Source organism: Telmatherina bonti (assembly GCF_933228915.1).
Source record: "Telmatherina bonti genome assembly, chromosome: 15".
Lineage (NCBI taxonomy): Eukaryota > Metazoa > Chordata > Actinopteri > Atheriniformes > Telmatherinidae > Telmatherina > Telmatherina bonti.
In genome coordinates this window covers 22,463,299-22,488,700 of record NC_136613.1, presented here as the reverse complement: position 1 = coordinate 22,488,700, position 25,402 = coordinate 22,463,299, and the positions used below count along the sequence as shown (strand labels likewise).

The following is a 25,402-nucleotide window of genomic DNA, read 5'->3' as shown; positions in this document are numbered from 1 at the left end:
CAAGTTGACATCAGCAGTCTGTGTGTGGTATTAACTCAGTTCGACATCCGCACCCCAACACGGCTGGCCTGCGCAGCTCACGTGCAGTAAAGCCATCCACAGCGGACCCTTCTGCCATTGCGCTCATCATCTTCCTCGTCGGGTGTAGAAAAAGCTGATTTTAAAATCCAATGCAGGGTTTTTTTTTAGACATTTTGCTGGATGTCTGGGCTCATTGGAGTTATGAGCGCATGATGCACAGAACTGCATCTCAAGGGATTCAGTTCGTCTGAAGACTCCCCGACATGCAACACACAGCTGTTTGTCTTTTCATCCTGTTACTGAAAAATGTCTGCTTGTCGTTTCATATGTAACAATCCTGCAGGGTAATTAGTAGAGGTATTTCAGTCTGTCTTTATGTGTGTGTGTGTGTGTGTGTGTGTGTGTGTGTGTGTGTGTGTGTGTGTGTGTGTGTGTGTGTGTGTGTGTATTCCAGTAGGTGTGCGTGCGTGTGTGCATGTTTCAGCATGAGTGTAAGAAGTAACTATGTCCTTATATGTGTGAGCGTCTGGCTGCGGTTATACACGTGTGGTGGAATGTGTATGTGTGGAGATGTGTGTGTGTGGCAAATGTGTGTTACTATAGGGGCTGTGGTGTGTGTACCCTTGGTGAGGATGCCCCATCCTCATTCCGACCACTGATCCTGGCGTCATCGGGGTCATTGGTGTTGCCGGAGTAACAGGGTGTGACCCTGGGGTCACAGGCAGTGAGCCCGGGGTGAGAGAGGTCATGAGGGGCACATCATCAGGGGAACGCCGCAAGGTGAGGGTGTAATCAGGTGGGCAGGTTAGCCGAACAGTATCCAGTGTGCTGTAGATGTCTTGGGTATCCAAGCCGTCTAGAGCATCAAGGGTATCCAGCGTGTGATGGTGGTGAGTGTTGTTCCTCTCATCAGCCGAGGCAACATCACACTCCAGCTGCTTCACCTGAAAATGTGAAAATGAGAAAAAGAAATTGAACAAACGTTTGTCAAAATATGCTTTATTATACAATAGTGTTTAAATTTTATTGAATAATCAATTAATCATTACTTATTTGAATATAATCTATGTTTTTTTGTTTTTTTTTTATCTTTGGTGCAGACGGTAACAGAGAGACAGAAGCACCAAACTACTGTCAGTTTCCTATCTAAGTCCCACATTATTATGGCTGAGCCCGGTATTTCAATACATTGTTGACACTTTTGCAAAGTATGACAACAGCCAAGTAAAGTCAGCACAGTCACTATTGTAACATGAGAACTTGTTAGATCTAAAATATCACTGACTATTTTCTTTAAATGAAAACAATTATTTTTCAGAATTTTGAACGCCACAGAAAAGTGAAATTATCTTTAGAGTTGTCTGTAGCTCTACTGGGTGAATGTTTCTCCCAATCAGATACTTCAAGACAGCATAGCTGTTATTAAATGTGTGGAAGTTTGCGTTTTGAACTTTCCTTTAGTATGTTATTTAGTTTATTTTTTACAAGTAAAATTTATGCAGAGTTACAATAGACACGGCCTGAAATGTCTTATTTATATCCAGAGCTTTTCTCCTCTAACTTGTCTGCAACACCATGAAATCTAAGTAATGGCTGACGGTGTTACAGAGTGCATTAATTGAAGGAATATTAGCTTAATATCACACAGAAGGTGACAAAAGGTTCTGCTATAATATCCTGTCCCTAATATGAAAGGATTGGGGTTTGTCTGTGGAAAATGGAATTGGTAGGTGGGTGGGCAGGAGGTGTGCTTTATTTTTGTGCTTTATGTGTATGAATGTGTAAGAAATTTGGAATGAATAGGTGTGTTTTTTTTCATTAAGTTTGAATAAACTGGGTTATGCAAGGACTTATTTCTAATTAGAGAGAGAAATTGTTTTAATTTGATATTTATGTTGTCATCATGTAACACTGTAAAGCACTTTCTGCTGCAGTTTGGTATAAAAAGTGCTACATAGATTAAATTTGATTTGATTTTGTTCATAAAATGACACAAAGAATATTATTTCTTAACACTGTCAGGGGTGTTTTATAGAGAGCTGGTTAAGACTGGAGTTGCTAAAGTACTTTCAGATGTACAACAGCATTTAACGTATGCATACTCTGGTCCAACCCTAAAATCACTGAATTAACATAGAAATAAAATAAAAACAAGCATGTCGAACAATACTGAGTGATAGACTATTATGAATTATGTGAACTTTTTTGAAAAATGATCTACAAAACTGAAGATGCCACACTAAAAGGAAACCAGCCAAAGCAGAAAACTCAGTCCACCAGTAGCTGTGATGCTGAGCTACATTATCATAGTTCAGCTGCTAATTACTAGAAATTGTCTGCTACAAAAGCTATCCAACATCCAACACTGTTTGTGCCATATTTTGAATGAACATGGAGTGACTAACAGAACTCAAAAGAGGGCAAATGCAGAGAATAAAATGGAGGCAATTGGAAGCAATTCAGACATTTGCACACAGCTCACACATGAAAACACAAATTCTCACACTGATAATGTCTGCTGATGACAGGGTGTGATTTGCAAGGGAGCTCTACTGGCAGCTGTGCCTCTTAAAGGCCAATAGGGTTTTTATCTTGTAACACAATCTCAAATGGCTTAACATTACTCGCATAAAAGAATACGTATCATTGTTTATAGCAGAGATTATCATTTTCTACACAACTCCAGTACTCCAGTACTCCAGCTTCCTTCCACCGTTACATGCATGTTAGGTTAATTTGTTACTCTAAATTGTCCCTAGAAGTGAGTGTGTGTGAATGGTTGTTTGTCTGTCTGTGTTGTTCCTGTGATGGACTGATGACCTGTCCAGGGTGTACCCTACCTCTCGTCTAATGATTGCTGGGATAGGCTCCAGCTTCCGTGCAACCCTTAATTGGACTAAGCGGTTCAGAAAATGACACAATGACTTCAATTGTGATTCAACACAACTTAGACCTAAAGTGAAGCTTGATTTGAACATTTCCTACTGTACTAACAAGTGCAAAACAGCTTGACTCACCTGTAATGACATAAGCCCCTCCCCCTGCAGGTGGGCTGCAACATCTGCAGGTGTGATGTCTCTTCTAGGAGGAGGAAGTGGGCGTGGCCTACGATGCTCCAGACGTCTTTTGTCCTTCTTATACAACAAAGCAGCAAACGCAAGTATATTTAGAAACAACAGTGATGCTCCCACTGCTATTGTCACAGAGAGTTCAGTGGAGTAGTCCTCACTGGGGACACGAACCCCATTTTCCCCTTTATCCTGGCCTAAAGCAGACTCTGGTGGCTGCGGAGTGCCTCCTTGCGAGCCGGGGTGACGTGTACTGCTTGGAGGCCAACCTTTGGATAGACGCTTAGTGTAAGAATAAGGAGTGTCATCCTGCGGAGAGGGACTGTGGGTGAAGGAAGACACCGATTGGAGGAGTTCATTGACATGATGCAAGTGGGGGACCAGTTGGAGCCAGAAGGAGATCTTAGTGGCACGATAGTGGTCTCTGACACGAGGCTTGAGGCCAATGTGGAGGTACATCTGCTCTTTGGGAGTGTATTTAGACCAGGCAACCTCTTCAAAACGATTTGGCTTCGTATGGATGAACTTGGTATCTTGAGGAACTGGCTGGTTTGGATCCCTGGTGAGAGAAAAAACACTGTTTACATGTACATTCTCATTACTTGGTTTTAATGTTTAAAAAATGACTAAGGGGCAGTAACACATCTGATTGATTCAGTCAATCTGGGAGCTGAAGCATTATGAAAAAAATAAGCCATTTCTGATAATGAGCCAACAAGAAGAGCAAAGAGATAAAAAGCTGTAAAACACAGTATTGGTAGTGTTGATGAGAAATGTGTTAATGTGCTAATAACACACTTATCCACAGCTTTTCTCAGTAGTTAGTGGCTTTAGTATTCCCCTTCGTGGAAAACAAACATTTTTGCACATCTTCAGTGGGATTTTGGATCAGTTATCTTTGCCAGGTTTAGCTCCTTTCCCATCACTTTACACTTTTTCACATTTTCCTTTTTTTTTCTATTTTTAAAGACGACTAAATGCATCTCAAATTGTGACAGAAAAGCAGCACATTAAGCTCTGTCAGCAACACTTAAAGGATTTCCAGGCTGTCACTTTGCTTTGTGACTAAATGTGTACTATATGACTGACAGACAACCTATTCAATATGTAGCCTTCATCTTCTCCCACCTCATCACAACCCTGAAAAGAAGAACGATAGGTAAGATGGATTACTATTTTGTTAGAAGGTCCAATGCTGCACAAGGCTTTGTTGTTCTACTGACAGCCCACTGCTTTACTTCAGAGAAATCCTAATTTCTCCTATTGTCATTCCTTTTGACAGTTTTGCCAAAAATAATCCTGATATATTCCCATCACAGCCTGGGACTACTGGAACAAGGGTCTTGGGACTGAAATGGTTTTCTTTTGTTACAGAACAAGACTCAATGCATGTCTTATCCAACTCCATAATGGAGAACAGAGAACTTTTCTATTTTTCCTGGTGATCTGTTGGAATCAGTAGTTGAACCGTGTGCTTGACTGGTGAATAAAGGTCCTCAGCATTAATGGAAACCAGCCTTGTACATTGTCCATTGTTCCACCAGTTGTAACTTGCTGACACTGGACTTATACAGACGTACTGTAATGGTGTTGGCCGTGATCCTTGGAACTCGGACAATCCATGAAAATGAAAAGACTACACAGATTAAAAAGACCAGGTAGTCTGAAAACGAGGGGGTTGATTTAGCAGAACAATGAAAAAAACGTTGAGCCAAAGTTGTCAAGAAATGACTGAGAAGAGTGTAATTTTGGAATTAATTATAACTGAGTGGACTCAAGGCCTAAATCCTACAGAGAATTAAACAGATTTAAAGACAAAAGAGGTGGAAAAGAAGTCGTTTGACCACAAAGACCATGGAATCTCTGACACAATGACAGTCAAATCAGCAGACACATTTAAAACTAAAACATAAAAGCACACTGCACTGCTGCTGTGAATTCAGCAAAGAAGAAAATATGCGTTTCTGTCTTTAGTGTTTAATCCTCTGTGAGACCCAGATACAAACGAGGAATCTGTTGTGCACAAAAAATTACAACCAGATGAATTTGAATCTCAACAAAAGTTAACATTGCATATATCTTTGGGGCTTTGCAAATGTGTTTGCTCAAGAAAATAGCTTGAAAACTTGCAGAAGTCACAGTGCTGGTGTTCTGTTATGTTACGCTAATGCCAGCTTTCCGTTACTGGTTTAGTTTCCTGACACTGGATTGAATTAGGCTTTCAGATGTATGACACACTAAATCTACTGTTGCAAACCTGCAATATCTGAGGATTTCAGCAATGCTTTCTGACACCTCACCAGAAGCACAAAAATCCCCCTCAAGCAGCAAACTTTGCACGAATAAAGTCAATATAGTAAAGACATTCAACAGATTTTTGAGTTGCAGGGGTCTTTTAAAGTGTTAATTAAATTGAAAAAACAAGTAAAAAAAATGCTGCCAGGATTGTAAATCTGGCATGAGTTTAAATATTTTTTTAATTTAACTGGGATCTGCAGCCTGCAAAGACATTGAGCAGAGATAAGACAGTTTCTCATATTTACATTTGATCAAATGAATCAATAAAGATAAAAAAGAATTTTACCACATTAATCAAACGCCTAATGTTGTACCACGTGGTTCAGATATTCAGTGAGTATACCGATAATTTATTCTTTTGAACCACTCAAATGTCAGAGAGCCTTTAAAGAGCTACGAAGAACCTCTTCTCAGCTGGCAATCGTTCTCTAAGGATGCTGAGTATCTCTTTAGCTGCCAATAATTTCACCAGGAACCTTTCTAATCGAAATCCAAGTGTCACAAAACAAACCAGTGTCAAAAAGTATTTTTCTGTGAATGTAGCTCATAGTAGTTAATTTGTTTATCACATCTAGCTTTTAGCGTGCAAACACAACATAATCTATCGCCTTCGTTGAAGATAAACGTCCCCAAAAAAATAGACATCTATGACAAACACGGATAGCCTCTTGTTTGTTGATTTACCAACAAACTGGCATCTGCAAAGAAAAAGCTGCTAACAATAAGGGCTGCGCATGTTCACAGACGTTGCCTTTTAACATGCTTTTCTCTCCCTTATCAGTCCCAACCTGTGAACAGCACAAAAAGGCAGCTAGCGTAAGGGCCTACTGCCACAAGCTAAGGATTTATACGCCCACACAGAGGCTTACAAAATATACATTGGGGAGCATCACATCTCCCCTGTTAAATTGAGCTGTCGCACAGTTCCATCATCATCTGAGATACTCCCAGTTGAGTGAAATCTCTTTTCAGAGAAAGTTCCCCATTGATAATTGAAGTGTAGACTGAACTCTTCACAGCTCTCCTTGGTGATTTTGCTCCACAGCTTGCTGCGGTGATAATGACAATACAGGCTGTACTACAAACTGCACCCTTAATGCGATGTGACTTCTTTAATGCATCTACATTAAAGACAGCTTTCTTTCATGTCACACTTGAAATATGTGAATGCACCATCCTGCTTCTTTATATTGTGAGATGGCAGGGCTCTTTAGGGATTTAGATCAAGGTCTAGACTGCAGATGTCTCTGTAAAGCCAAAGACATCTCAGTGGAGCAAGCTTCAATTCAATTAATTACTCGTAATTACTCACTTCTAGTCCTGCAGAAAGCAGGTTCACCCTCAACAATTACTTTTATCTTGTATAACATGTGAAAGTGGAGATATAAAAAGAAGTCTTATTACTATGTTCTGTCAGATTTGTACAGTTATGATTATTGACATCTGTGTGCACAATCCGTGCACATGGGCATCAGTGGAGTGGAGGTCTTGGACTCATGGCCCACCCCTGCCAGGTAAGTTATGTGTATTCATTCATATTTTACTGTCTCCTGTTAAATAGTTTTAATAACTGAACAGATATAATTTGTAGTAGACAAACATGCAATGTTCAACTGTATCTTTGTTTTGTTTTTGTTTGTTTGTTTATTTTTTACCCTGGTCTCCTTTGACTACAGGCAGTTTTTATTTAATGTATTGAATAAACTCTAATATATTGGATTAACCTTGACCAGACGGTTGAAGAGAAGAGAAGAGAAGAGAAGAGAAGAGAAGAGAAGAGAAGAGAAGAGAAGAGAAGAGAAGAGAAGAGAAGAGAAGAGAAGAGAAGAGCTATCAAACCGATGGCCGATCAATCCTTTCACTCGTTACCTTGGCTCTCTGCAAGGGCTTTTTCACCGGTCAGGTAACTTTCTTAGCCAAGGTCCAAATAAGAAAAGGCTTTTCAAGATTTCAACTTGACAGAAAATCTGTGTGCACCTTTGCCAAAATTAGTCTGCAATGCAGCTTTAATGGTTGTGTTCAAAGAGCTTCTTGTCATCAGAATTTAGAGAGCTTTTTTTTAAGAAAAGACATAATAATATCCATGAACTGTCAGATCATTTTTTTTGTTCCTCCTAAGTCTTCTTATGCTGCAGTGAAACTCAGTTTTTTTTTTAGTGAAAATTGTTCTTTCAAAAGATTTCCGATAAATCTAGAAAAAGAAAAACATTTTCAAACTATTAAAAAGACACTTGTGTTATTAAGCATTTCCCTAATTTAATCCAGTTAATATCAAATAAATCTAAATGAAAACATGATTTTTTTCTGCCTTTCTTTATCCTCTCTGTGTAAACATTGACAGATGACTGCACTCTGTGCTTCTGCTCATCTTCACTATTAATCGCAGCAACAAATTAAACATATGGAAAGCCTATCAAGCGCTGCAAAGTAAAGAGGCACGAAGCTGTTTATCTTAATAACACCATGGACTTGAATCTTGGCTGTCTTATATCAAGCTTGGAGGAGATTTGTTCCCGTAAAGTCAAGAGTAAGCTACATGTTGCCAAAACCTTGTCTCTGTGAAGTCAGAAGAACAGGAACAAGTGATTCTAGCTCTGTACTTTCTTTTATGTCCCAAAATGAGATTAAATGTGCTGGATTTTATTTATTATATCAAATATTTTCTACAACTGAGTGAGAGAATCTAATTATTCTGGAACAGTACTTTGTTTTCAGATTTTTGCTCCACATAAAGAACAGCACCCCTTGTCAGTGGGATTTTTCCAGCTGAAGGGCATCTCACATCAATGCACATTTTATTAGCTCACCCAGTCTTGGCAAAGTTGGTCCAGTAAGTCATAACTACTGCGCTCAGCATCACGTCGTTCCTGGAGAAGTTACAGTTGAATAGATCGGTTGGACCCACCATGGGCACGCCAAACACATAGGGCACCTACACACAGACACACACACACACACATACTCACATTGCAATAACTTACAAGTAACATTCATTCCCTGGCAGCTAAAAACTATTGCTGAATCGTGACAAACTCTAGAAATTGTGTCATAAAAAAAACTAGAGTGAACCTGAATTGCTAGATTTTGTTCAATGTCAGATGCCATGCCTAATCTATAATGTAGTCCACCCCCTGTTCACAACACAAGAATGAAAAGGTTCCTGTGCTGTAACAGATTTAAAGTCAGACCCACAGGAGAATGAACTCAGCGAACATTTCTGGATAAAGTTGGTACAAGAAATAATTTTCTCCAATAAAAGTACAAAGTTTCCATAATAACCTTTTGCTTGATTGTGATTAAGGAATTCTCAGAGGAAAATAGAGTTCAGCACCCTTTTTCTTTTCAGATTTTAGAAAATGTAGCTCCCGATGGAAGACTATGGCTAATCACAGACGTCTTAGAAAAAAGGATTATAGAAGTAGCTGCTTTGCACATGCATGTGCATGCACCTTCTGCCACTGCCTCCCAAAGGCTCCTACCACTGAGGTAAATGGAAGCAGGTGTTTTTCATCCATTGAAAAAGAACAAGAGTTTAACTAAGCTTCCCTGACACAGACCACAAAATGATTGTAAAAACTGGTTTCCTCCCTCTTACATAAACCTACATCAGCATAGCCTAACAGAAAAGCAGCCATAAAAGCAGTACTAGCTGCCTGGGCACAAAATAAATGTTGGAAAATGGTTTCAAGCCTGATTCAGTGGCAAAAAAAAATGCTGAAGATAAAGGTTTTTAGGCCAGCATTGGCAATAATTACCTGTTGTAAAGCAAGCAAGCAAGAAAGTGTTATCAAGCATAAAGCCAGACGTGACCGCATCCATTAATTTGTGAGTATCAGAGGAGCATGCTCACAAAAATGTCTTTGCATCCACTGTTTGTTATATTCTGAGCTTGCTGCTCTTCTCCTGTAGCTCTAAGCTGCTAACTTTATTTTCTGGTAATATCAACTACATTATAGAGGTTGTGTAGGTAGATTTACCATGAAAGCAGGTGAGTAGCTATGGCGAGCGTTCTAATAGTCTAGCTGTCTGCTAACTGTAGCCCTAAGCTTACCGCTGCAGCTGTGGCTAATGCACTTCCATGATAATGTGGCTTATAGAGCACGGGCTATGCTTGTCTGATAGAAGGGACTTAGGACTGAGCTTTTTTCGTTCTCATTTAGCATTTTCTGTATTTCTGCTTGCCTCAGCCTTCTTGCAACCTTAAAGCACATTGAATAGATGAGCATGTAGCAGCATAAAAACTACAGCAGACTTTGTTTCCTCAACCTCAGTTTGATGTGAAGCCAATTGCTTAAATTAGTTAATACCTTTGCTCAAAATACATTCTCATTTGTCATTTTGCATCTCGTCTAATCTCTTTCGCCTGCTTAAAAGCACTTGGTTAAATAATGTTACATTATCTCACCTCATCACCGTGGGCAGAATCAGCCCAGGGCGGCGTGGCGTCACTCTGGCAGTGGTGGTAAAAGGAGTAAAAGTAGGTTGGAGACCCATATTGAGCATGAAGGTCAGCCGTAGCAACTGCAGGTGCCACCCATTGGTGATCTGTAAAAAGTGCAACCAATGTCTTCCGTCGTGTTTCTGCATTGTCTCGGTCTGCCCAGTCCGTGTACATGAACCTTTAAAAAATACATTTCAAATTAGCTAACAGTATGCATAAAATTATGTATTTATAGAGTGTATGTATGTATATATATATATATATATATATATATATATATATATATATATATATATATATATATATATATATATATATATATATATATATATATATATAAATACATATACATATACATCGTATAAATCACATACATCATATAAATTATATACATTATATATCATTATATACATCATATACATAATGCTATTGTGCTTACTTTTCTGATCAAGAGTTAGCAGATAATTTGCTTGCATTAAGACTGGATATACTAATAAAACAACAAACTATAACATAAAATTTTTCTTCACAAGTCTTTATGCTGTTGTTGCACTGGACTCTATGAATGACTGCTCATTGGAAAATCAAAGACATACTTACACCTTTCTGTATAAGTGTGTATCTTTCATGACATACTTTTATAACAACAACACTAAATATCATTTTGTCACTACATATAATTTTTCCAAGGTCATACAGTCCCACAATGAAATGTACTTTTCATGTTGTCTGATCACAAGCTTAGTAAGCAATGAAATGTAAGATAAAAAAAAAAAAAAATCCCTAGGTGTAGGAAAACCTTCAGTTTAGTGAGGAAAAAAAGTCACAAAAAAGCTAAATTACCTGGGGACTGGATGCAATGCATCACCTAGAGGTAATATTATGTGACCTGAACCAGAAACACACATTGTCGCAAGAGTAACAGGTGCACACTGAATGAGACTAAAAGCTAAATCCATTTAGTAAAGTATGCTCAGCCTCTTTATTACTTTCTTCAGCTGAATACCTGAAATTCAGAAGTGCTTGGTATTTGGATAACTTTATTTACCAACTGTTAAGCATAAGAGTATGTCCTGGAAAATTCCACAGAGGAGACAACAAGGTTATATGGAGGTGGTATGTATAAACAAGTTAAAATGAGTTAAACATAATTATGACTTGCTTCAGCTAAAATGTAATTATTCATTTACACACAATTTTCACAATCACCTTGTACTTTAATTTGTTCATTTCTTGGTTCAAATATTTCATGCTGATATGTTTATTTTATTAAATGAAGTATAAAAGCAGAGAGCATAGGATTTCCATCTGTTCTACTTCACTGAATTGCAACAGAAAACTAAAAGAATTTGTACCAAATTCGAAGGGGGATGACAAACCTTTTCACCATACATACAACATCGTCTGGTCGAGGAAGGTCTATTACACAGTGAAAGCTTTCACACATCTGATGTTTGTTTGAGGTCTATGCAACAGATACAAAGTTAAACACACTCTACCCAGATGCTGTGATAAACAAATAAAGCCAAAGACCATTGTAGGAACTGTAATCCAGCATGATAAAGTACAACCACGAGGCTAAAAACTGGTGGCAAAGATATACAAAATCAAGCTATTCCACTAGTCTGCTAACAGCCCAGGCCTAAATGTTTTGGAAAATCTTTGGGATTTGCTGAGTACAGCTTTATAACTGTTTCCAAAACCAATGAAAATGAAGCATCAGCTGTGAACAGCACTGGCCAATGAATGGCAGTCATTCCTCTAACAACCAAACAGATGAGACTGCTGTTCTTTCAGAAGGAGGCCGACAGACCCAATAGAGGTCACACATGCTACTGACCATATCACTGTTAAAGTTTGATTTTTCCTACATATCTATTGTTAGTCTGTGTTTGATACAACACAGATGTTCTGTAATATTGTTTTTTTTTTTTTTTTTATCAAGAACCACTCCTCCTCCTCTAAATCACCAACAGCGTTGGAAATAAAGTTCATTCACAGCCCAAACTGACTCACTTTTATGTACATTGTAACATTTTCAAACACCAATTTTTACATAGAGTGTTGTTTTTTAGTACAATCTTAATCCGGATCAATGGATAAACGAACAAATTCACAATGTGTTAATGTTTCAACCTTGAAGGAGCTTGTAGACAGAGATTCACACTGTTTTACTCAGACAGGCTGAGATTTATGCCAAGAAAAATGAACAGTTTCTTACTGTGCCAACATGTGTGAAGAGGTTATATTGTGCTTTTGGAGTTCCTCCTTTTCCTTCAGTGTGTTAAATGGCTGTTGGTTAATGTAAACAATCTGCAGAGCGATGAAGCACTGAGTCTACATAAAAACCAAGTTTGTTCACAAACTGCTCAAAATACTTAGTTAGCTTAGTTTTCTTACTTTAATCAGAGACATCACCACGTCACAAATTTGTAAAACTCTTGTTTTGCAGCTTGTCTTTCAAACCTCAAAGAAAGCAGTCACACCCCCTCCCCCATGCAATTTTTTTTAAACCAAAGACAAGAGCCAAATCATTGTAGGCAAGTATTGCAGCTACAGTATGTACACTGTGAGAAAAGTAGAGTAATTTGCTGTTTATTGGATATATTTGTTTCAGTGAGAATATTACCAAAAACCCAAAGATGTCAAATCATTCACACTCTCACTTACCTTATGCTTTCTCTCAGTGTATCCCGGCCTTCTGGGTATCCATATAAACTATCCACAAAGTCCGACACAGCAAAGTCAAAGTCCTCAGCAGTGACACCATCCTCCGAGTCCACAATGCCCTCCACAAACTTCACACCTTCTCCCTGATTAACCCCCAGCATCACGTCATAGTTCAGAAACTCTCCCTGCTCCATCAAGATCTGGGGGTCATCAGGTATTACATCGCCATCAATCACCGGAGCAAAAGCTGTGTGATATTTAGCCGGCGTTATGTTCTGTTCCACAAGTTCACGATAACTCCGGCCCTGTAGGCAGGTGACCAGTTGAGTGCTGTCATCGATGCCGCAGCCCACCCTTTCACCGAGCTGCCGAGCATACTTGCTTGGCTGGTAGTTGACGGCCCAACTGGCTAAAGCGCTGCCGCTCTGGATGATGGCCCTGTGGAACAGGTCTGATGCACAAAAAAGAGCACATAAATGCAAAAATAGGGGGTGAATCAAACTGTGCATGTATGTCCACCCACATATCCGTGCATGAAAACAAAATGATATGTTTACACATCGGAGGGTTCGATGACGTCTTTGTGCACATAAAGAAAATGTTAGAAAACAGCAAATGAAAGGTTAAAATATAGAAGTAATGCAGCTCAGTCAGAGGCAGCTCAGATAATTAGCTTTAACACTAAATGCAAACTGCACTGCTTCAGTGGAGATGCTGAAAAATGTCATCACTAAATGTCAGAGGATCAGAGCTCATTTGTATCTATCAGTACTAGTTTGATCTTCTAATTCCACAGATTGCAATACAGAGAGAGTGTTTTTGCATGATTCTCTCTTACCCTCTGAGTAGTGGGACAAGGTGAGCAGGCTCACGCAAGATGCCCCTGCACCAGATCCGAACACCGTGACCCTGCTTGGGTCTCCGCCAAAGGCAGCAATGTTCTCTTTCACCCAGCGTAGAGCTTGGATCTGATCGAGCAAGCCGTAGTTCCCTTTTGCTGCCTGGTCACCTGTGCTAAGAAATCCTACACAAAAGCAGTGACAGAAAGCAATCATGACAACAATACAGAACACAGAGAACATAATTTAAAAGAATATCTGAAATTAAAGCAGATCATGTTAAGCTGATCTTTATATGAAGATAGGGAATCCACAAACTACAATAATACAATGTACAAACACACAAGAGCAAACAAGGGGATGAATAATTTAACATGAGACAATAGTATTCCCAATAAGATCAATTATGCACAAGTTGTGATTAAAATAAATTTTAAAAGAACTCTATGGAAACTGTTTTATTCTACAGCCCCTGTGATTGGATCAGATTTATTAATTTCAAAGCATTTTTCGGCTTACACAAGCATAAACCTCACTTACATGCCTTTATATTACAGCTATCCCCTTTTCCCTCTTCTACTGATGTTATTAAGTAAACAAAGAGGATCCTAATGGCTCGCTCCAACACAGTATATCTCATTACTGCAGAAGCTCAGTTCTGTGAACCTCAAGCACATAAGAGCATAATGAGTGAGAAAAGTAGAGGCTAAAATAATACATTTCATCACTTATGTGCATTTTGTCAATGATTTCATTCAAGCAAAAGAGAGAATGTGAGGATTATATTCTTAGTAGTCCCAGAATGATGTCATGTATACTGTATTATGTGCTTTCATGCAACATTTGGGTAAATCTCTTGCTGTTCACATTCTTATCGTCTTGGACGAATTACATATTTCCTTGTGTAAATGGGCTCACCTCGTGCATCCGACTCATGGTGAAAATGAGGAGGAGGATGAAGTAGATGATGGTGCTGCTACTCAAGATGATGATGATGATGATGATTGTATTGGAGGTGGCATAAACACAGAGGATGGAGGTGAAGACACAAAGAAGCATGTAGGATTGGTTTTATTTGGCTCACAATGATGTTCACAAATTCGGCAGAATTTGGTCTCAACCACATGCAGAATAAATCACAATCCCATCAAATTGGTGTCTAATAAAAGCCTGGAAATCAAAGTTTAAATGTGTTTTAACCTTTTTGAGCATTTTAAACTCCAGTCTAATGCAGTTACAAAAAAAAAACATCCTCTGCCTGGGGCGACCTTACAGCTAAGTTGTTAGGCCGAATACCACATGGACACAAATGCCCTAAAGCCGTTCGTCCCAGGACCAATTCCCAGCCTGCTGGACATTTATTGCATCATTCCCTACGCTTCTTGTCTTAGCTGCCCTTGTCTTATAAAATGCATGATCTCCATAATTAAAGCAAAGCCAGGATGTGACCTGAGAGCAAAACTTTTCACAGCCTTCCGGTACAAAAATGCAGTGGCATTCTTCCTTCACGATTGCTCTTTCAGATAAATATGCTACATTTGGATAGTCCAAACACATGTTTGCAATAAAAGTTAGTTAGTTAGTCTTTTTTTTGGCACAGTTCACATGCTCAGGTTGCCTACAAAGAAGCATCCACAATTAATTATGGACTTTATCAATCGCTTTTGTTAACATGCCAGCATTATTCAATACATTTTCAAACTAAATGTCTGCATATAGACAGCTCCATATAAGAGTGCATACATAAGTTCAACCAGTGAGTATCTTACACACTTGATTTTATCCCAGTTAAGGGAAACAATATTTTCTCACATAAACAACACAATACCCATGCCGTCAGTGTGTTAAAGTAAATTATCCCTTACAAGGATAAATGTTTAACCCTGGTGTGAACCTGCTCAGGCTTTGGCATTAATGCAGTCGCAAAAAGTCTAGATGCCTGAATTGTGAGGTATTCTATTTATTCGGCTCTGAGCTTAGAATAGCTTTCTAAAATTAGGAATAGACCACAGGGAATCAAATTTTTGCTGTTCAGAGAGCAATAAGTCAAAGAGTCATAGAGTTAAAAAAGGATCAGATTTGAGTTAATGCTAGTAGTAGAAAACTGGCTTCAGGGGTTTTATTTCCACCAGGGACACCCATACTGAACATGTTTTCACTCTCAAAAAGAGAAGAAAAAAAAAGCTTTGGGGGTTAAAAAAAAAAAAAAAAAAAAAAAAAAAAAGTAAAGTGGAACTCCTTCCTATAAAAAATTATATGACAAATGAAGCAAATGCTTGCATGACTTCACCATCTCATTCATAGCAAAAATAATTAATAAACAGAAACCTAAAGGAGAATGCATAAAAATAATAACTGTAACTTTTTGTGAAGTTATTCATATCTACAGTGCATAACAAGGTCACATAATTAAGAGTGCCAGTTGAGATTCACACTGTGAACTAAAACAAACAAAATACAATTATCCAGCTTTTTTTCATCAGTTCTGTTAAATTCTTGGTTAGTTGAAGTAGTCATGAAAAACATGGATGTGAGTTTTTGTTTTTACCACAAACAGGTGAAAAAAATAACTGCGATGGACTGGCAAGCTGTCCAGGGTGTACCCTGCCTTTCGCCCACAGACTGCTGGAATAGGCTCCAGCTTCCCCACAACCCTTAATTGGATTAAGCGGTTAGGATAATGAATGAATGAAGGTGAAAAATAAGGCAATCTTCAGATCTTAAAAAATTTGAGTAATGTGATCAGATGGCTGGTAATTCCCCTGGGTTGATTTTACTTGGATGGTTTGTTTTCATTACAAAAAATTCAAACTTGAACCAGAATTGGTCTCTGCACCAGCATCATTTTCCAAATGAGAGAATACCCATATGAAAAAACATCTTTAATCTGTCTATAAACTTCCATAGCCCTTTAGAATCAATTCCAAGATGGTTTGAAGCTATTCTGGTGACACAGGCTTGGCTAAAAACCTCATGATTATTCCTTTCATTTCTCCCCCATTTTTACAGGCTAAAAAGCATTCATGTAGCAGTGCATAATATTAACTTAAAACTAAGTAGAAAAACATATTCAGCTGAATAAAGTTGAAAATCTTATAAATAAACTGGACAGGAAAATACCATTATTGCAGAATCATGAGATTCAAAGGAGGGTTTTTATGGAAAAACAACCTACACCAGCTGCAAATGCATCCACTGCACACTCATACAACTTTAAAGCATAATGCAATTACATGACTTTCATGTTACACAGATGATATATTAGATATAAATAATTTATTCTTTTACCTAATACTCCAAGACGGTAGTTGAGGGTTATGACAATGACGTTGCCGTAGCTTGCTAGCACACTGCCATCCATCATGTTGCCAGTGCCTTCTGTATACGAGCCACCATGGACATACACCATCACTGGCCGCTGACCCCCCTCTTCGTGGATGTCTTTGAAAGAGATAGATAGATAGATAGATAGATAGATAGATAGATAGATAGATAGATAGATAGATAGATAGATAGATAGATAGATAGATAGATAGATAGATAGATAGATAGATAGATAGATAGATAGATAGATAGATGGAAACATATGGTCTGAAAATGTGTTCAAACCATCAAGGTGACATCACTGGAGCACCTGGTGTCAGTGGGAGTGTTCATTGCATTATGTGTGTTTGTGTGTGCGAAGGGGTCACATGCATGTGTATGAACCAATATGTATGCATGAGTGAGTCTGCGTCCTTCCCACTTTCCTCCACAAGTAAAGGCGTAAACCCCACAGCGGCTGACGCAGGTGTCTGCATATTAAGTGTTGGTTCGACCAGCATCTCGCAGAGGGGGCAGAGGGAACGGGCCGCGTTTTCTACAAACGGTTTATTTATTTATTCAGCAAGGCTAACTCTGTGCCCTAACAGCACACTTCCATGTTTTAATCATTTGTGACAGCCAAAGGTATCATTATCTTGGCTTGTGTTTTGACCTTAGGGCATGGTGAATTTAAACATGTAATCCCAATCCTAACCCCGTATGCATATTTAATAGCCCCCCTTCCGGCCCCTGAAAGTCAGTGCGAATCACCAGGTTCACTCACCTTCCTCTGTGGGCACATAGATGTTGAGGTAGAGACAGTCTTCACTCTGGTGGGTGAGGTAAGTCGCTGCTATATCCAGGTTTGCAGTGAGCCAGGATGGCATCATGTCTCCCAGCATGCTCCTCTCATCCAGCGACTGTGGGCACACTGGAGCAAACTGCGTCACGTTACGTATTCCTGGCCACGGCAGTGGTGGTTCAGGCGGCTGGAAGCGTCGATCCCCAGTTGGAGGCCTGGCATATGGTACTCCCAGGTACTCAATAACAGGTCCCAGAAGGTCTGAAGGCAAGGGGGTCAGGATGCCACGAATGCGGCCTTGCGCCGTGGAAATGACAGGTACAGTCTGCTGGGCTGATGAAGGGGGCGGTTGTAGGAAAAGGGAAAGGAAAAAGCAAAAGAGTAGGCATGGAAATCCTAAAAGGGAGGAGGGGGGCGAAGGGGGACACGTACTGCTGGTCCTCAGCTCAGACATGGCGGTTTGCTAAGCTGGAAGATGAGGGGTGGAAGCGGAGGATGGGTGATACTGGAGGCAGGTTGATGCTTGCGGCTGACCCCTCAGAGGTATCCAACACTCACACACAGCTGCAGCTCAACTTGGCCCATAACACACACAACATTCGGTCCTGTCTCATGCAAGCAACCTTTTCCCCCTTGTGTATGAGTCTGCGTGTGTATGTGTGTGTGAGTCAGTGTTTCCGTGCCTCTGAGTGTGCGGTGACTCAGTCAGCGAGTCCCTTGGAAACACGACTGTCAGTGTATGTATGTGCGGAAGTGTTTAAGTGAGTGCGTGTGTCTTGGACTGGCGATTTAAGCCTGGGTGCATGTCCGTGGGTATAAGTGTAAGCATGTGTGCATGTGTGCGTGTATGTGCATGTGTGTGAGTGTCTCGTTATGTAAACAAAAGCATCACTGTTCTTCTGTCACTTTCTCCTTCCGGTCACTCCCATAACAAGCCCAAACTGCTGCCTGGAAACGAGAAAGAGAGAGAGAGAGAGAGAGGAGAAACGGAAAGAAAGAAAATGAACTTAATTAGTTTTATCCAGGATAATCACAAGTCCAAACTGCATAAAATGCCGCACACGCACAGGAGACACACATATGTCATCAGACAGATAGCCAGCGCTACCTTGCTTACTGTTCACTTTAAAAATAGATACGAGAGTGATAGATAGGGCAAACGAGATGTTGTCCGCTCAGCTTAACTTGGTGTCAGGCTGTCAGGGCTGCTGTGTCACATCCTCACTACACACTGTTTCACAGATCACAAGCCCCTGGTGGGGGAGGGGGTCTGTGTGTGTGTGTTGAGGGGAGTCACGTCCCATGCTTAATTAAACCATGAATGCACCATGGGGCTCCTGACCTGCATGTAACATAAGGTAGGAAACGTGACACAGGCACACACTTGGTTCTTCAGCTCAATTCTTTGTGTCACACACATGATTCCGATCACCCTGCATGCTCTCTCTCTTTCTCTCTCTCACACACACACACTACTTCTCCTTTTGTATCACACACACTCACACACAGCTGCTCCCCAGCCGACTCTCTCTGAGGGCCTCAGGGCAGAATATTAACACATACACGCATCCACACACGCGCTGAGAAAAGCACAAATTTCTGTATAATCACACACTCACATGCACACGTTCGCTCGCATCCAAATGCAGCTGCGAGCAGCAGTTGTAAACGGATGTAAAGGTGATCTTCATCATCGCTCCTCCCTCGTTAGGTTGTATTGGTGCTGTCCAAGGTGCTAGTTAACATTCCAGTGGTGATCACACACACGCTGATGAATAACGCTCCATTTATCAAGGCAAACCCGCCGCCTGCCACCCTCCCCTTGTGTATTTTCATACGGAAAGGACGTGTTTACAAAAAAAATAAATAAATAAAAAAAAGAGCTGCGTTTTTGTTACAATTTTTTTTAAAGAAATGAAAACGGGACAAAAAGTGCAGAAAAACGCTGGCTCGAGAGGTAGAATTTCCTGTCTGAATTTGTATCGGCATTGAAGCTGACTACGGCAAACACACACACATACACACACACTCCCTCACTCACACACTTTTGCACACACACTAAAATGCAAAAAAAAAAAAAAAAAAAAAAAAAGCCAACAACCAGCCTGCATCGTTGCTGCAGCAGAAAATAACATCAAATGTAGGATAGAGCGTACCGAGGCAGGGTGAGAGGAGTGAGATCCCGCGCAGCATGCTCCTCTCCGCGTCCTCCGCAATATTCGCCTCGTGCTCTGCCTGCTGCGGCTTATCCGACGTGCCCGGGATGGGATATTGGGATATATTCCTCTGCTGCTGCTGCTGCTGCTCCTGCTCCTGCTCCTTTTGCTGCTGGTGGTTGTGGTGGTGGTGGTGGCACGTCTCCTGGGTGGAAATAACCCTTCCCCCCCACCAAAAGAAAAAAAAAAAAAGAAAAAAAAAAGAATGAAGAAAAAAAAAGAAAAGAAAAGAAATGAAAAGCAGCCCTCGAGCCTTTTCGGTCCGTGGCAAGAGCAAACCAAAGAGGGGTAAAGCCTGTTTTATATATATATATATTTGGAATTTAAAGTGGTTCTCCGTGGAATGACGGGCCCAGGACGTTTAAATGATCAATCTCCCTCTCCTTCCTTTCTTTCTCCTCCCCCATCTCCCTCCCTCTGCTTCCCTTTCTTTCTCTCTATTTTCTCCTCCTAGATGCGATTGGACAGTGTGGCAGGCAGCAGCTACTGATCCAATGATACGCACCTAGCTGCGCGAGGAGGCTCAGACTGGAAACAAAAGGGGGAGAATGGAGCAAAAGGAAACCCACACAGGGGGGCGCACAATTAAAGTGTATTAGTGGAGAAACGCGCGTGACTTCACACACCTGTAGCGGATACTTAAAAACACTGTCATAAAAGAATGCTCATCTTGATACACCTGCATACACGCACTCTCTCTCTCTCACACACACACACACACACACACACACCTAAACAAATACGCAAATGCTGCTGGAGTACACAGTGACCTCTTCAGGACCAGAACAGGAGAGTCTGTCCCCATTCTATTCAGCTATGCCTGCAAGCAGCTTTCTCCCCTAGGCACAGTGTGTCAGCGTGTGTGTGTGTGTGTGTGTGTGTGTGTGTGTGTGTGTGTGTGTGTGTGTGTGTGTGTGTGTGTGTGTGTGCGCGTGTGTGTGTGTGTGTGTGTGTGTGAGTATGGTAATGCAGTTGGTCTGCAGTCGCTACTAACTGTGTTTGGGAACACTCCTCACGTCAGCACACCCTGCTGCAGCAGCATTCAAGACTTTCTATTCCTCTCCTCAACAATCTTCCATCCAGCCATCCATCTCTTTGTCTGTCTGTGTGTCCCTGTGCTTGTTTGCTGATTCCTCTTGCACAAACGCTCCCTCTCATCTTCCTCTGACCTGTTTTAAAAAATCAGTGTCTAATAAGAGACTAAACAAATAATGAAATGCATGTCAATTAGCCCAGACATGTTTAGTAGGATGGCAACGCTTTGTAGATGTGTTTTTTATTTTAAAAATAAAAAAAAAAAGAAAGAAAAGAAAGCAGAGGGCCCCTAAAAATAGTGGTTCTGTCACCTACGCTGTTTAGTCAAAACTGCCCAAAAGCAAAAAAAAAGAAAAAAAAGCAAGATGGCATTGCTGTGATTTGACGCTATATAAATAAAAAATAAATAAAGTTGAAAAAAAAGAAAAACAGAAACCCTGCATTAGTAAATCTGGCCTCAGGCTCAACTAAACTTAAAAGATCAGTTTTAGCTCAAGGTCATGCCTATACGAATCAGAGGAGTTACAGATAAAATCCAAGGAAAACTTCTAACTCTGTCAAGCTCTTTGACTCGGGGCATAGAAATATAGCTTCAGCTATTTTCAGTTTGCATTAGCATTCAGACTTAAAATAATGCACGACACGTGACAAATAAAACTGTTCTTTCCTGAGAAATGACACCATATTTTGTCTGTGCAAGCTGTTACTATTGCAACATGTAGGTATGTTTTTACATTAAGCGGCCTGTTGGGACTGTGTGAGGAGGAGCATGTGAAAATCTCTAGTGGTTTCATCACCCTACTTGCTGAAAAAGTAGTAACAGGTAGTAAGAAGTAGTAACATCTTTTCCCATTGAATGCACAGTTAAACTCAAAGAGCAAGTCAAAGCAGAGCTGTGTATACCATTAGGTCTTTTATTGGATTATATTTATTGGATTGATTACTTGAGCCCTAATGTTCATCAGTTAATGAACATTAGTTCACTGTTAATTCACCAATATATCAACAAATTTACCGGTTTAGATACAAGTATAAGTTTAATCTTTTTTTTTTTTTTGTTTAAAGCAAGACACACTCAAGAAGTTCACTTAGGTGAACATGGAGATGTAAAAGCACTTGGGGGGATTATTAGGGTGTTAAAATCACTGTATTAATGCAGTGCAAAGATATGACACTGGCATATATAGAAATGCTGTATATCAAATACATAGCTGCTTTAGAATCAACAAAACAAAAAATAAATAAATAGATAAACCTACAATCAACCTTTATTATTAGTCACCCAAAGAACTTTTATATCCATGTTCACACAAATGAACTTCTTTTAGCGTGTCTTGCATAAATAAAAATGAGAAGAAAATCAGAAGCATGGAATTAAATAATATGTTTCTATTTAAACTGGCAAATATGTCAACTTATTGATGAGATAACAGCAAGGAATGTTCATTAATTGATGATCAATTAGGGGTCAAGTAATCACATGATTCAACATTGAGATCATCATTAATTCATGATGAGCAACAGGAATTCATGATAAAGTCTTCATAAATTAATGCATAAGTTCATCATAGTGTTATCATATATCTTTATTTGTTCCATCATGTTTCTACTGGAGTCTAGCAACAGACAACAAATAAAATCATTGTTCTGAGAGAAGGTTTTCTGCTATTTTTCCACTGTGTTTTTGGAATTTTCTATGATATCCAGTATATGCTTTGAAGAAGGTGACAGAAGCCGTATTAGTTTACTGCAATCTGCAGCAACACACATCAATCCATCTGTCCTGGTCTACACATAATCCAAGACAGGCAACCTGTCTAGGGGTCACCAGTTCGTCCCAGGGCAAACACAGAAACAACTACTCACACTGCGATGGAGGATTTAGAAAAATCAATTAAACTAAACTGCATTTTTTTGTGTTGTAAGAAACGTTGTTGTTGGGAAGAGACCATAGTAACCACCAAAACACCACGCAGCCTGTAAGTATAAGTAAAATAAAGGTGAGTACAAAAAGAAAAGTAATAATGGCCAACTATGATGTGCTGTTCCTCTGTCAGTGTTTCAGTTTATATGTGGCTACAGCAAAAATAAAGAAAACATTTTTTAAAAAAGACAAAAATAAATATCAAATACAACAGTTTTTGGTAATAACACACAATACATGTTTTAAAGACATTAAACGGTATTTAGAGACATTTTGAATAGATTATTTTGTAGTTAAGATATGTTGATCCAACATTCAGATTTAGACCATATTTTGTATTTAATAAGAATTTAGTGTTGGAAAAATTAGAATCTGAGGACCCTCAACTTTATCATATCAAATCAATGTCCTGATCTACTGGGCTAACTAGTCAGTGTATGTATGTATTAATCATCACAGGCATATATAGCTTATACAGAAAGAGGAGTGTGTAGTGTCCACCATCAGAAAATCCAGCACTATAATCCCTAAGTACTTGCAAATGTGCATTAAAGCAGTAAACACACTTCTTACTTCGCATTAATGTGTTGAAGTGCTGATGTTACAATGTACTTGAAGATTTCTGTTGGCAGCACAAACGAAGATAACGTGGTTCCATGTAATTTCATGCAGTTTTAACTGTGTTGTGACACATCCACGCTGCAGCCACATTTTCAAATCAGCACTTAAATCTTGCTGCTCATCTTTAATCTGCTGGGCATCTTTAAAATCCAGTTCATTATAGTGTCTGCTTTTTTTTTTTTTTTTTTTACAGAATTATTATCTATATCATATACACCACATAGTACCTTCATGGCTGTTAAATTTGATGACTACATTTTTTATCCCAGAGATTCAAGAATGATGCATATATTTTTAAGTTACTAGGTGTACATTTCTACTCCAAAGCTGCAACCATTTGTGAGAAACATGCAAGTTACAGAGTGCTGTTACTTTTAAGTAATTTTATTGAACGTGTACTCATGATCCCTTTTGTTAAGTAGTAGCTTTTCTATATCAATGTAAAATGTCTTAACCATTGAACCAGTAAACTAAAACTAAACTACGTGTATATGGCAAACTGCACATGTTCCCTCCCTTTGATTGACAGCTGTGCCACTTATCAAGAGCCGCAAGCAGAGATTAAAAGGAAAATGAGCGCACTGTTTGGTAATTCAGTTTCAATATCTGGTAACTTATAAGACTGGTGTTGCACATTACACTGCAGGAGCTTCAGGATATTTAGTCAGGAGCAGTTAAACTATGATAAAAAATAGTCTGAACTCAAATTTGAAATATATTCTTACAACATGTTGTATTATTTATTTATTTATTTATTTATTTATTCATCAAAACCAAAGATTCTGCAGTGAAGCACAAAGTTGCATCCTTCTCTGTGAGAGAAACAAGAGCTTTTCTGAAATGAGGGAAACTTTCCACTACACCAAAGAAGAAGAAGCAGGACGTCCACCAGCAGAAGGTGAAGCTCTCCCCGTCACAGCCAACATATAGACTGTGAGATGACACAATCCTCCTAGATTTAGGACTATGAATGCACATCAGTGTAATCCTTCACACTTTCTTCATGTTAAAGTAAGTGTCCATCCATCCAGTGGTTACGCCCCCTTACTCCAATGCAGTGCCATGGTTGGCCAGAGCCCAGCTGAGGGGCACCAGGTGAGAGGGTATACCCTGAGCAGTTGACTATTTCAACTCAAAGGTTCTGTGGTGGTATTACTGGATGAGCCTTTATCCATCTGAACTCTGGTAATTATCATGATGGTAGTCTACTGATCTTTTATTACATTTCGTTTACTGGGTTACTATATTGTGAAATGTTTTACATTCAGACAACCATAAAATACACACTACGCTCTTTACGAGAGACAAATCTGCCAAGCCTGCAATAAATGGGTATAGAAAATGGGTGGATGGAAATCTGCTCATTTCGGGAGTACAGTTTGGATGAAATCTGAGTACTGCCAACTCATGTGTTCTCTTCTCCTGCACTGCATTGTAGCTGTGGGATTAACTGTTCCTGTAATCACAAAACAAACATATTAGTTATGGCATTCAGTCTGTTAGTGGATTTTTTCCCCAAAGCAACTCAAAGGTGACGGACGACACTCTAGCTTCAGTAAAGCAGCAACAACCTTACTCTATACATTAAGTGTTAAATATATTTAAATGACAGAGGGCCCTGTGATGGGCTGGCAGTCTGTCCAGGATGTACTCTACCTCTTGAATGATGATTGCTGGGATAGGCTCCAGCCCCTCATGACCCTTAATTACAAAATTTAGAAAATGAATGAATGAATGAATGAATGAATGAATGAATGACAAAGCAATATAGGTTTAAATGCTTGGTAATTGCTTATTCGGTTGTTAGAAATGTTATGCGTTAGACAAGTTTTTAATTTGAAAGTAAAGAGGGATTACTCTTATTTAATAGCATCTGTGGTCAACAAGGAACACAAGCCCATACCAGTTTAGATAGCTGGTTGTACACTGCACAGTGACTCTGTAGGCAGACTTTAGTGACTTGAATCTGATTTGGGCAGCCATAGGGAGCCAGTTGAGTTCACTAACTAATGGGATGATGTGTTCTTGTTGGTTGCTCAAACACCAGACACACTGCTGAGCCAGAGAGGGGTCCCAGTCTATTTTATGTTGGGGTAGATGCTGGTGAGGCTGTGTTAAGATAGCAAGAGAAATGGAGAAACTGGTCAATAGTTTTAAACTCACC

General features: G+C 39.5%; 1 protein-coding gene across 1 annotated transcript; it reads right to left on the bottom strand.

The window, feature by feature from the left end:
- Positions 1 to 557: 557 nt before the first annotated feature.
- LOC306766291 (neuroligin-4, X-linked-like) lies at positions 558 to 18,025 on the bottom strand (the record flags this gene model as incomplete). The annotated part of the gene is made up of 8 exons (XM_079253958.1): positions 17,425 to 18,025; positions 16,626 to 16,778; positions 13,337 to 13,522; positions 12,499 to 12,949; positions 9,793 to 10,006; positions 8,195 to 8,319; positions 3,039 to 3,648; positions 558 to 965 (listed from the first exon to the last, which is right to left on the bottom strand). The coding sequence occupies exons 1-8, from the start codon at positions 17,894 to 17,896 to the stop codon at positions 558 to 560; spliced, it is 2,619 nt and encodes an 872-aa protein (XP_079110084.1). The 5' UTR covers positions 17,897 to 18,025.
- Positions 18,026 to 25,402: the final 7,377 nt, after the last annotated feature.